The 13,892-nt window shown below is 49.3% G+C and overlaps 1 protein-coding gene across 6 annotated transcripts in view; it reads left to right on the top strand.

Annotated features, from left to right (window-relative positions):
• WASHC5 (WASH complex subunit 5) overlaps positions 1–13,892 on the top strand; it is a 1,117,936-nt gene that overhangs the window by 418,431 nt on the left and 685,613 nt on the right. For all 6 annotated transcript variants that reach the window (XM_069621617.1, XM_069621614.1, XM_069621616.1 and 3 more), the window contains one exon: positions 6,238–6,409. In XM_069621617.1, coding sequence (XP_069477718.1) covers positions 6,238–6,409 — 172 coding nt within the window. The remainder of the gene's footprint in view (positions 1–6,237; positions 6,410–13,892) is intronic.

Raw genomic sequence — 13,892 nt, 5'->3', positions numbered from 1 at the left:
AGGCCTTACTCATCCTGACATAAAGAAAATCTTTTTTATTTAGAAAAGTGAATCTGTTGTCTGTTTTACTTCATGATGCCTTCAGTGTTAATTTTCGGTTTTTACAAGGTCAGATTCTCAGTGGTTTCAGGTACTTGGATCTAGGGTCGTCCCTCTCTCTAGTCTCCCTTGGCTTACCCCACCCTCAGCAAGGCATCCCTTCTCCCAGGTTATACTAGTGCTCGGTAAACCCTACTGTCATCTGCTGGGTCTAAGGTTAGGATGGTTACCCTAAGGCGTTAAATCTCTAACTCCCTAGGGGCTTTTCTAAGTGTCCCTCTCCTAACCTTGCTTGGTGATCTTCTGTGTGTTATGGGATGGTGCCTTGCACTCGCACTGTTAGAATCACCCGCTGGCCATGCACAGTCTTTGTTTGTAGGTTTATATAGTGCTTTAATCCAAAGCGCTTTACAATATAACAACAAGGTATAATAATGAAAGAAACATATATACAATCATGAAACAAACCGGTGAGACCATATATAGAACAATTTACATAGATGGAGGGGGAGACGGAAGGGAAAGGAGGTGGTCAAGGGAGGAAGGAATGATTTTCAGAAAGTGGGTGAAAGAAGGAAGTTAAAGGGAGGGTAGAAAGGGAATAGGAAGGGGACAAGGGGAGCTGGGGAGGAGAGATGGTAGGGAAGGAAAGTCAGGGGGGAGTGGAGAAGAGCAGCTTTCAAGGAGGTGCAGAAGGAGTAGGTGGGGATGGAGCGGATAGAGAGGTAAGGAGTACCAATGTAGAGGGGGCTAAGAGCTGAAAGGAACTGCAGCATGAAGAGGCACATGGGGATGGGGGTACAATCAGTAAGAAGAGGTCAGCCGATAGGAGAGAACGGGAGGGTGTGTAAAATGAGGAGAGAAGAGAGATGGGGTGGGGGGGGGGGCGAGGTCATGGAGAGATTTGAAAACCAGATGGAGGAATTGAAATTTGTTGGGAGAGGGAGAGGAGTCAGCCAAGGTGAGAGATTGAGTAGCAAATAGTCGCAAGGACCAAGGAGACAGAGTATGGATAGAGGAGTGTTTAGATGGATTTGAGGGTGGCCAGGTGAGACAATCATACCTAGCCCTCCTACTACTACTCCTTCTATTCCCTCTTCCTGTATTTCAACCTTCTATCCCTCCAATCTTCCACTCTACATTCCTACCTCCACCAATGGATGTTACTGTCTCTCCCACAAAAACACTATCTCTACTCTCTCGTCTTACTGCTACTACCACCTCTCGTGCCCTACTACCTCCTCTCCACTATTACCTAGCTTCTGCTACGACCACTTCTTTTACTACTCTTCTGTTAGGTAATATTTTCATAGAAATGGACAATCTTCCTGACCTGAGTCAACCCCAGAACATTTTGCTTTACTGGTGGATTATTTTTCCTTGTACCTCTGCGAGTGGGAACCTTTTTCCACACTCAAAGAATCTTTTTTTCTTTTTATGGGTGTCATTTTTTTTGACTCTCCATAATGTCTATTTAAAGTGATCATCTTTAACAACTCCTTGGCAATAAGTGCCTGTTGTTGCTGGGTTGACCTAGGGGCTGCCCCTTTTAAACATTCTCTGGCTAACCTTGAGAGAACTACAGTTCCCAAGGGTCGAAAGGATATTTGTATCCCTTTTACATTTTATTCTGTGAAACCAGCACACCCCACCTTATGTGGAGTGCAGGGGAGATACAATGTATCCCCTTTCACATTAAACTGTAACAATTCTGTTACAGGGACAAGCCTACCTTCAATGGTTGGTGGCAGAGATACCTTGTATTACTTTGGTGCACCTTTACCGCGGGCTGCATCCACAGCTGCAGTAAAGGCACCGAAGGGTGCTCATTTTACCAACATGTCCCCTGTCTTCTTTTTTAGCCATTTTAGTGTTTCTTGTCCTTTCTTGTTCCTTCCCCTGACATCCAGAGCGGGAAATTCCTTGTGTGATTTATTTATTTATTTTTTTGTTTGTTTGGTTTTTTTTTAATTTCATTTTTTTTATCTTCGGCGGGAGTCCCCAGGACTCCCCGCCCAGGCTCAATTCCTCCCCGCCCAGGCTCCATTCTGTCTGTAAGGGCGGGAAGCGAGGGAAGAGTCCAAAACTCTGCAGCCCTTTGTCTTCCTCCTTGCCTGAATGGGGATAAATCCCATTGGGGGGCTGGCTGTCCTTATGGGACAACCAGACCGCCCCTTGTTATAAAATGCAGGGAGAGAATGCAGAGGTTGTGTTGTAGTTCCTGTTAAATACTGCGAACCTGGAAGCTGAAGACAAGTCGACCACTGGATCCGAAACTGAAGAGGATGATGAAGGAAAAGCGGCTGAAACGATTTCCAGCGACCGGAGAGCCTGCTGTAGCCCTTCCTTCTAATCGACCTGGGGGACTCAGAAAACTACCCAGAGCCTGGTGAGACCCACTAGACTCAAGAAGACCTGCATTTCGAGCCATCCCATGTGTTGCTGCGACCTTGTGGGGCTGCAATACCCCAATGCCTAGGGACCTCTAGCAATCCTGCTGTGCACGGTTTTACGAATCTCGCTGAAACTTCGTGGGCATCTTGATCTATCTCCAGAGACCCGAAAAGTCGCCTCACCAGAGTGCTGGACCTTTGTAATTATGAGAATTGCACTATGATTTTCAGTCATCTTCTGTGCTCCTGTAAAAGGTGCCAAATCCACAGAAGCGCATCCAGCCACGTGGAAAACCTTCATGGGAGCCTTCTTCGTTGATCCCTGCTGCCAAGTTCCTTCTGAGGTCTTGTTTTAAGTCACCACGACAAGGAATCCACTGACTGGGTATTTGGCTGCAGATCCTGAAGTCGTCCTGCTGGAAAATCTTCAATGCTGAGGTACTGTGTTGACTTGTGCATGTACTTACCTTAAGTCTCTTAGGATAGCTGTGGGATGTTTTCTGTGATGGGGAGGCCTCTCATCCAGTGCACCCAGTCGCACTGCCAGAATCCTGCTAGGGTGTCTTCTATGACGCCACTGGACCCTCTTCTAACTTCAAAGTAAAATACCTGTTTGCCAAGTCTCCCTGAGGAACTCTGACTTTTGCTACATAAGAACCTATTCTGATAATGTCTGTTGGACACTAGACACTAGTGACCCCCATTTTGCCAATGAGAACACTCATGCTCCAAGAATAAGGGAACTACTTTTAACAGATTGGGCCTTTTGCCTAGAAAAGAAAATGAGTGTTTAAAAGTAATTTACTTGTAAAAGAGTTTGTTGGTAACTGTAACTCTGGGAGTGAACTGTTACAAAAGTTCTTACTTACCTTGGATGCGTGATGCACTATTCTCAAAAGTATGGTTAACATCGTCCTTTCCTTAGAAACCGTTTTGCCATTCTAATAGAAAGTAGTTGTAAGGGTATATCACTCTCCTGTGATTTGGTTGTGCCTCTTCCCAAATGTCACCAGATTATTCCTGTTAAGATAATTATATGAGTGTCCCCAACTGGGTCTTGCTTCCCCTGGCTTGCTGTTAGCCTGTCTAGAATAGGTTTGCCTTGGGTCTTACCTACCTAGAATACCTCTTGATTCATTCTGTAAAGTGTAACATTGGGGTTTGCTTTCCCTGTGCTCTCTAGGCAGACACAAAAAGTCTTAGGTTTATACCTGCCCCAAGTTGCTGATAGCTCCTTGAAAAAGTATATAGGTTTTTACTCATCTAGTATAACTGTGTGTTATCACAAAAGTAGTTGTAGGTTTTTACTGTACCTAGTATAACTGTTCCACTATTCAACGTATACTGTCCAGTTGACTGATTATGTGATGTTACTGAGCGTCAGTGTACAACTGGTAGGGTCTACTGCCCTTGAATTACTGAATGTAATTGTGCAAGTGACCAGTGGTTTTTACTCCCCATGAATAGGTGTGACCTATACTGAATGTGTATGAATAGGGTTGACTACCCTAGAACTTCTGTTAGGTGTTCCAAATAAGGTGTATGGTTTGGTCTGTGTAACTTCAAGCATAGTGTTGTGTTTTTATAGCTGTGATTACATAATGTGTGATGGTACTTATTGACCCCTAGATTTATCTGGCCCTACCTGTATTTAAATAAATCCTTTATTTTTTACAATACATAGTGTTTCAGTGTTTCTTTGGACCATTTGTATTACAATGTCATTGGTACTGATTCTACAGCCCTCTCTCCCTTCTAAAATGAGCCTGGCTGCTCTGTCTACGCTACCCTGAACTCAGGTGGTACAGCCTTATACTAAGAGTGGAGTCTTGTACTGCCTCAATTGAATGGTTTTACTAAGCCCTTAGTTGAACTTCAGAAAAACGGTCCTAACATTCCTCTACTACCACTCTTCCTTTACAACCACTCTTCTGCTACTACAACTATTTGTTAATCACCTCACTACCATTACCCCCCCAACTACTGTCATTTCTCTTCTACTCCCTCTCCCCCTCACTACTACCACCTCACACTATCACCTCACACCACTACAGCCACTAACTTCTACCTGCCTCTCATCTCACTACTACCCTTCACCACTACTACTTCACTTGCACACATCCACACAGCAGAACCTTTCTTTCCAACTCACCTCCATCTACCTTCTTTGTCTTCCTGTTGGTTTTGTGGTCCTCGTCCTTCCACCTCTGACCTCACCCTTTTTAACCCACCCCACTTACCCTTTCCTCGTTCTCCTTAAATCTCCCTCCCCCTCCCCTCCCAGGCATGGCTGCCCTTCCATATCCTGTTTTCTCTAACTATTTTGGAGGGGCATGTAAGGGAGGGTACGAAGTCCCACCCTATTTATGCCAGGCAGGCTTTCCACATTCAGGCCATGGAGCAAAGCGAACAGCCCATGAGCGTTGTCCACCCCCATTGCCATGGCCTCTTCAGAGGTCCTTTCAATAATGTAGGACCCTGGTGGTTTAGTGGGCTCACTCCCTGTAGCTGGGCCTCCTGTTGGAAGGTCCTCTGTTGGCGGGCAAAGCCCTGCGCCACCACAAACATTCTCTCAAGCCTTTTTGGAGGCTTGAGAGAATGTGCTATATCCACCTCTGCTAAAGCCCCGCCGCCTTGGCTGCTCCCCGCCTGCTGTCTTGCGCATTCCCCAGTTAGGACGGCTCTCACCACTGTCCTCTCGGCTGTGTCTGCTACGGCTACTGCTAACCAGTCGGGGCCGGAAACCCCAGGTAAGGAGTCTGGTTCTCCCTTCCCGGACAGTGTCTGGAATCAGACCCCGTCACAAATATTGTTTTCATGCACACTGGTAGCAAAGATCGGCCCCTTCCCAAGAGCCCTCTTGGCCGGCCTCAGCTTGCAGCAAATAAGGAGATGAGACACAGACTGATGGTAAACCAAGCTTCTTGTATTAGATAGCAAATACACAGCATTACAGAGTAATTAACAGCGGCGAAGCAGGAAAATGCAGAAGATCAAGTATCCCGGCAGTCGGCACACAGAGCATTGAGGGGCCCTCCCTCTGAGCTCATGTTATATAGTATATCCTAAGTAATCGCTAATCTATTAAAGCAGTTTTACAATGAAGTTGTTACTTGTCATGGTTTTGCCGCCATTAAGCAGTAACTGTTAGCATCTTACTTGTGACCTTGTGACGCAGCCATGCAGGTACATTGTGTTGAAACTTGGATACGCAGCATTTGTAGAAACACTATTGTCATCTGCCTCATATGGTGCTTGGGCTAAACTTGTAGAGAGCAAGAGAAGGTCTGACGTGTCCCCTTTACCTTGCTATGGGGTATCTAATCTGCACCCGGCGGTGCTTGGGCATGTCAGCAGAGCTGTGTGAAGAGTGGGGCAGAGGGATGAAGCGGGGGTGGGGGGCTCAGGCAAATGCAAGAAGGAGCATAGCATAACATCACATCCTGCCACATCGCCACTTTCTCGTACTTGTGTCATCTGCTTTAAAATAAATGTAATCAAATGTTGTGAACAAAAAAAAATATATAAACAGAGCTGCACTTCAAATGTGAGTTTCAGGCTCTATATAAATTTTATCTGCTCAAAGCACTTCTTTAAATAGTTCAACATTTCCTTTTAAGCTAGATTTAAAATGTTTGACTTTCACTCTTTTCTAAAAAATCGAAATTGGTCAGCACATCTGTAAAAGTTTCTTGTTTAAATGCATTTTTTTTACTGTTCTCTGACAGTTAATATAAACCAGTAGTGATATTTTACTTTCAATGCAAGAGGATGGCCACTCATTTTAGCATTTCTTTCCACCAAGGCCAGCAGGTATGCCACTATCATGGAGCGCATGCACCCTCAAGTGCAGCAGTTTCTGAAGGAGGGCTTCCTTAGGGAGGAGTTTGTGCTGGATAATGTTCCCAGGCTGCTGAACTGTCTGAGAGATTGCAATGTTTCTATCCGATGGCTGATGCTGCACACAGCAGACACAGGTAACTACTCATGGTATATTTTCTATTGCACAAAAATAGAACCCACTCTTTCATCGGAACTGCACCTAGTCGTTGAATAACTCCATTCTGAGATTGCTTGTAAGTAACTCTTGTGTCGGAGGTATGTATATATATTCACATCTGTTAAATCATGCAGAGCGCCAACGTTATTTTAATTATAAATCTGTTTATTTTTTTTTACAGAACAAACAATACATAACAAGTACGACTTATGCATGATATAGTTAAGGTACAACTTAGGATTCTTGCTGGTCTGAGAGCGCGCCTTCCTGGCGTCGGTGTGGAGAGTCCGTGGGGGAACATACCAGTTCTTAGTGTTCAGGCGTACCGCCCAGTTAGGCCTTATATTCCCATTTCCTCCATATCTTCGTAAATTTCCGGGGGTTACCCCTGGCTCTATATACACCTTCCTTTCCAGGCCCATACAACGGTCCATGTCCGACACCCATTGGTTTAGTTCGGGGCGTTCCGCTGAGCCCCATGCATTTGCTATCAGTCTTTTAATCAGCCCTAGGGCTACGGCCAGGAAGTTTTTCTCAAAGCTGTTAAAGTCTGTGCTTTCCCAGTAATGCCAGTTTGGGTTCCAAGTGGATCGGGGCCCTCAATATGATGGACAATTTCCGGGTTCATTTGGCCTAAAAGGTTCTAATTTGTGGGCATTCCCAGAGTGTGTGGTAGAAGGTGATGCCCAACATTCAGCATCGGAGGCAGGTGTCATCTATTCTCCCCCACCTATTTAGCATTGTGCAAGAGTAGTATACCCTGTGGAGGATTTTAAATTTAATCAGTTGTAGCCGTGCCGCTATACAGATTTCTCTTGGGAACATCAAGGCCTCTACCCATTCTTCAGGTTCAATCTTACCCAGATCTTGCTCCCATTTGTGTTGCAAATTGGTTAGGTCTTCTGCCCCGAACGCTGTTAGTACTTGATATAATGTGGATGTTACCTTAGTGGGAATGCCTGCTTCAAATAAGTTAGCTTCCAGCGGGGAGTTGCTAGGAATGTTGCTCAGGGGTGGGAACTGGGCTGAGATGGCGTGGGATATTTTCCTGTATCTGAAACCCTCTGCTGTGGACAGCCCGTATTGCAATTGTAGTTCCCTGAACGGCCTAGGCTTGCCGTCCTTTGTGACATCTGCCAGGGTGTCTATCCTTTTCTTTGCCCGGCTTTCCAGGTACCCCACTTTCATCAGTTCCCCAAGGAGTGCGTTGTGCCAAATGGGTTGTGCGAGGGTCGGTTTTTGGCCCCATCCTATACCTTGATGAGCTTCAGCCCAAACCCGACACGTGTGTTTCATTGGCCCGGGTAGGGGTCCCTGGTACCGCTTCTGCCCCGTACAGGGCTTGTCTGGGTGTCCTCTCTCCCAGTCATCTTCTCTCCGCCGCAATGTGTGGGAGGGATTGGTTTCCGTGCAGCCAGTCGTTTACTGACCCCAGCTGGGCTGCCCAGTAGTACCTGCACAAATTGGGTAGGCCTATCCCTCCCTCCCATATGGACCTCTGTAGTGTCCGTAGTGCCACCCGGGGTTGTTTCCCACCCCACAGGAGTCCTCTTAGGGATGCCTCAATGTTAGTGAAGGTCTTTTTGGGGATTGGGAGGGGGCGTTTTGCAGGACATATAGAGATTTGGGCAGGGCCAGCCTTTTGAACAGGGCCGCCTTTCCCAGTAGGGTCAGTGGGAGGGAGTACCAGTGGGCGACGTCAGATGTGCACACGTTCATTATCGGGGTTAGGTTGAGTTGGATATATTCTCCCAGTTGGGAGCTGAACTGAATTCCAAGGTTTTTAAAGCCTGCTGTGGACTCTGTGTATGGGCATTCACGAGGAGGCCCAGTCATTTCACCCCGTACTGGGAAAAGGACCGACTTTTGCCAGTTGATTTTAAGCCCAGAAAATGTCTGGTATTCCTGTAATATTCCTGTCACGATAGGGCATGAGATTGTGGGGTTGCTCATGTAAATTAAAAGGTCATCCGCGTAAAGTGATACCCTGTCTTCTCCCCCATGGCCATATAAATCCCTCCCAGTTTGTACTCTCCCTGAGCCGTATTGCAAGAGGTTCTATCGCAAGGATGAAGAGTAGTGGCAAGAAGGGGCAGCCCTGCCTCGTGCCTCTTTCCAGTGCGAAGGTCCGGGATGTGATCCCATTTACCCTTACTACGGCTACGGGGGTGGTGTATAGTAGTCGGACCCAGGCCAGGAAGTTTTCGCCGAATCCCATTCTATTCATTATTTCTCAGAGGGACTCCCACCTCACTGAGTCGAACGCCTTCTCAAAGTCTATGGAGAGCAGCACCAGCTCATCCGGTATTGTGGTGGCTAAATCAATGGCCAGTTGAGCCCTGCAGATGTTCATTCTGGTGGATTTGGAGGGTATGAAGCCGCACTGGTCTGGGTGAATTTAGTGAGCCTATCACTGGCATTAGGCGGTTGGCTAGAATTTGAACCAGAACCTTGGCTTCCCCGTTTATTAAAGAGATTGGCCTGTATGATGCACAGTATTCCGGGGGTTTGCGCGGCTTTGGTAGGACAACTATGCATGCCTGTTTGAGGTCAGGTGGGAGGTCCCCATCTGTTTTACATTGTAAAAAGAGGCGATGTAAATGGCTGCTAGTCTTATTCCCCAGTCGCTTCCATACCTCTATCGGAAACCTGTTTGGTCCAGGTGTCTTCCCAGGCTGTAGCTGGGCGACTGCTTCGGAAACTTACTCTTCTGATATGTCAGCTTCCAATCCGGAAGCCTGTTGAGGGGATAATTTCGGGATAGGCACATGTTCGAGAGCTTCCGGGTCCCAGTCTTGCCGGTCTCCGCTACCCACGCTGTATAGCGCTTCATAGTATTGTGCGAAGGCTTCAGCTATTTGTGTCCTCAGTGACTTCTTCCCCTTGGCTGTTTCTTAGGGCTCTGACATGCCTCGGACCTTCATCTCTCCTTTCCAGCCAGGCCAGCGTTTTGCCCCCTTATCCCCAAATTCATGGATCCGGCTCCGACAGACCTGGTGGGCTTCTTTGGCGTTGTCCAGCGCGATGTTGCGTAGCAACTCTTGTGCTGTAACAACGAGCGCTCGCTTGACCCTCTGCACCCCAGAGGAGAGGAACTCTGCCTCCATTTGTTAGACCATACTTTCAGCCTCCTCCACCTTCTCCCTGTGCTGTCTCCTTTTGGCTGCGACCATTGACAGGGCCTCTCCTCATAGCGTAGCCTTATACCCTTCCCATAGTGTGACTGGGCTGTCTACAGTCCGTGTTTAGCTCAAAGTATTAATCGGTCTTGGCTGCAAGGCCGTCAGTGAACTCTGGGTCCCCCAGGTAGTAGGTGTTGAGGCGCCAGGGTCCTTGGTGTTTTGCCCTCCCATAGTTCAGGGGGGGGGGGAGTGATCTGAGATTCCCCTTGCTAGGAATTTAGCTGCGAGCAGCCGGTGTGTCATTGGGTCAGCCCTCACCTCCATCAGCTGAAATGGGACCCTGTTGTGCAAGAGTATGAGTATCCCCCTGGAGCCCCGGGAGAAGCCCGCTTGGAAGATCACTTTGTAGTTGGTCCTAAGGAAAAACCTGCATTCCGTCCCTGCCAGGTGAGTCTCTGTAAGGAACGCAATGTCGGGAGAGTGTCTGTTGAGGTATTGCAAGACCAGTCTCCTTTTTATCCCAGAACGTAACCCATTTATGTTCCAGGTCATCACTGTAATTTTCCCTTCAAGAGCAGTCATCCCAGGGGAGTCCCATTTCTACCTGTGTGGTGCCCCCTCCTCCCACCTTGATCTGGCGATCCACCCACCCTTTTCTGTGTGTACCGGTCCCCAAAGGGGTGCCAATGTGTGCTGCGTACAATCGAAACTTTGATAAAAGCATAATCAACCCAACTGATTTCTAATCTACGCCTTAACCCTCCCTGTACTCCTCCCCAACTGGAAGCACCTGTAATCCCTCACTTCGCTCCAACTGGGTGCAAAAAACTGAGTCAACCGATTGCGGGGTGGTCGCTGCAGCGGAATGTGAGCCACTGCCTCCGGTCCCGAGGCCGCTAAAGTCTCCTGCTCCCGTGCCACCTGCTGTTGGGGTCCGAGGGCCCCGGATCATCCGTTGCTCTCTCCCTCTGGTTCGGATCCAGCGGCAGGCGCCGGTACCGCCGGCCGCTCCCCATTCAGTGCTGGAGAGCGGCTTCGGTGGGTCTTCCGCCGTGTCATCCACTGGGTGTACAGTGTTCTGGCTGCGATAGGACATCTGTTTCGAGCCACAGCCATGCTTCCTTTGGGTTGTGGAAAAGGTACACCGTGCCGTCCTACTGGACTTTGGATTGTGCCGGAAAAAAGAGCGCATACTTAATGCCTAGTGAGTGTAGCTTCTTTTTAACGGATTCAAAAGATTGGGAGGCTTTTTGAACTTCTTTAGTATAGTCCCAGAATAATCCGATTCGGTGGCCATTGTACGTAATGGGGCCAGCGGCGCGTGCCATCTGTAGCAGGGAGTCTCGGTCCCGGTAGTTTAGCAAGTGCGCCATTATGGTGCGGTGGGATGCCCCGGGGACGGGACGTCTCGTTGGCATCTTGTGCCCTCTTTCAACTGAAAAGAATTTGGAAAGTTTCTTGGGGGCAAAGAGTTCGGTCAGCCACTGTTCCAAGAAGAGCTCCATGTTGGGTCCCTCCTCTTTTTCTGGTACTCCGAGAATGCGGATATTGTTCTGTCTGGCTCTCCCCTCGCTGTCTTCTGCCCAGTTCTTGAGTTGCGTGAGTTTCTGGGTGACCACCGCTAGTTGTTGTTCCATTTTCTTTATGACGTCCTCTGAGTCTGATATGCGCTGTTCTGCTTCCCCCACACGTGAGCTCATGTTCCTCGTGTCCTTTCTGATGAGGGTCACCTCTGACGAGTGTCCCCCCATTTTCTCTTCCATAGAGGATCTGGATTGCTTGTGGCTTTCATTATGGCGCATAATGTAATTTGGCAATCAGTCGGCCCCACTTCCATTTCCTCTGTTCCACTATTGCTTGCCCCTGTTTGAGAGGCCCCCACTGTGTACTGATCCATCTTGCTTTGGAGACCGGCCTTCTTTACCTTATCTTTCCCCATTGTGTTGTGATGGTGGGCCGCAGCACTGCATGCTTCAGCTTGAGGTGTTATGGTGGTGGGGGCTGAGGTCTTGTGCTGGTGGGGTGCCTCCTCCTGCTCCATCGTGTTCTGCCTTATCTGGATGGGGTGAGCTTGGCCCCGCTACAAGGGGAGTGTGTTCTTGCGACTTGTAGTGCCGGGCGTCCAGTGCATCGGCGCTGGGCTCTCTTGTTCAGTCTCCCCTGTGCCTTATTCCTAGTTTATGTTCCTGGCTGGGGGTTATTGGGCGGGCCTCTTCCAGTGGGGCCCTTATTTTGCCCTGCTGGATTTTGCAGCTCGCAGGCCGGGGGGGCTCCTCCGGACCATGTGTTGGGCTGCTTGTCTAGTCACACACTGGCAGCCGGGCTTTGGAAGAGAGTTTGATCCCCCCGGGTTTCAGGATTTAGAGGGTTTTTGTTGGGGGTGGGGGGGTTGGTTTCCTCTCCCCAGAATATGTGCCAGAGTATGTCAATTCCCCAGCCCTCTGTTCCGTAGCGTGGGGCTGGTGGTCCGGATCTGCCCTCTGCTCCTTGCTGCACGGTTCAGACCCCCGTTGCAGGTGTGAGGGCTGCCCCGGTCCTGTGGGTGCTTAGTCTCTCACTCCTCCCTCTGGTGCGCCGCTGGGCTTCTACCCTCTTGCAAGACTTTGCAGGGGAGTCTGGCTGTGCGGCTGGCCTGCTCTTTGTGCCGCCATGTGCACCGGCAGGGGAGTGCGGTGCTGCTTCCTCTACTCCTCACCTGATCTGCGCTGCGGGTTGCCTCGCCGGTGTGGGGGATGGGTGACGGTCCCAGGATCTCTGGAGGACCTCCGGCGGGTTCCACTGGAATCGGGTTGGGATCCGTGGGCGCGTCACTCTGCACCTCTGTGCGCGGAGGGGGGGGTCCACCTCGGTGCCCGCCAGCTGGGGAGCAACGGAGTCCTAGACCTCGAAGCGGGCCGGCACGGGAAAAGATGGTGGCAGTCACCCTTCTGGGCCTTAGGCGGTCCACTAGAGCGGATCCCGGCTCCGATTTTCCTCGGGAGCGCAGCTGTTGGCAGCACGGCACCGCCGCAGTCCGGGGTTGTCTTCTGCCGGTGTTTTCTCGGCGGGGAGTCTGGACGAGTTTGCAGGATGTTTGCCGCGGCTCGGGAGCTGTGGCCGCTCACGTCTGCATGGTTCCACTGCGGAACAGCGCCCCCCCAGATATGTCTTTTTAGGATGGTTTCACTGTTCACGGGAGGAGGGTGATGTTGGGGAGAATTTTCATTTCTGTGCCAATTCCCTTTAACTTAAGTGACCCCCCCCCAGCTCTTTAGCTGGACTCTGGCTTTTTAATTTTTACTCCTGAGTGAGTGGGACTTTTTTCTCACTCTCATGTGTTTTTTTTTCTGACTAGGATTTGTGGGCTTCTTACTGTTTAATGGAGTCTGGTAAACTCCATAGATATCTTTTGCATTGTGACACACAGCACCTTTTGTGCAATGCCACTTAGAAGTCCCATGGACTTCTCTGAATGTTAGACTACATTTTCTTGGGTGAACTACTTTTCCCAAGAATATTAAGATGACTCCTGTATTACTTACCTTTTCTTACCTTTGTGGGTCCAGTACTCACCACCCTATATGGAGTGCTGTGGTGTTACATAGTAACTCCTATCCCACTTCTCATGTAACATTCTGTTACACTAACTTGAATGGCTGGTGGCAGTGGTTTCCTTTTTACGATCTTGTGCCATGTATCTACAAGCTGATTCCTCAGCTGCTGTACAGTTTCTCAAAATGGCCCCGGTCGTCTTTTTTCACCATTTCTTGTCAGTTAGTTCAATCTGGGCTTTTACTCTGTTTGAATAGGGTTTGAGTCCTTTGTGTATTTTGCCTTTGGTGGGCTTCAGCCCGGAAGCCTGCCCAGGCTCCAGTGTGTCTGGTAAGGCAGGAAGTGAGGGCGGGTCCCGAAACTTCCCTGTCCTTTGTCTCTAGGTGTGCCTGAAGGAAAGCAGTTCTGATTGGCCGGCTGGCTGTCCGTTAGGACAGCCACCCTGCTGGGTGATTGACAGCCTAGGGCTACGAATAAATGGCAGCTTACTTAAAAGGCGAGGTTTATGGGACTAGAGGCAGTCGACCACTGGAGGACAACATCCGACGTAGACATGAAGAGACGCCAGCAGCACCCTCCTGGACCGCGAAGTGCCTGCTGAAGCCCAGCAGCTGTGCTGACCCATTTTTCGTTTTGACTGGGAAGTCCTGTACGGGACGACTTATGCCCTTGGGCTTATGGGACCAACTAGCCTTGAGACAAGCTTCGATTTGGCACAATCCCCGAACTGCTCTGACTGTCCAAGGCTGCAGCATTCCAATGCCCGGGGACCCCCGACCATAGAGTGCATTGTCTGCCGAAGTGCGA

This window comes from Ambystoma mexicanum, chromosome 5q, assembly GCF_040938575.1.
Source record: "Ambystoma mexicanum isolate Mex_15411 chromosome 5q, UKY_AmexF1_1, whole genome shotgun sequence".
In the NCBI taxonomy this organism is placed as follows: Eukaryota; Metazoa; Chordata; class Amphibia; order Caudata; family Ambystomatidae; genus Ambystoma; species Ambystoma mexicanum.
This window is presented reverse-complemented; position numbering and strand designations above follow the sequence as displayed.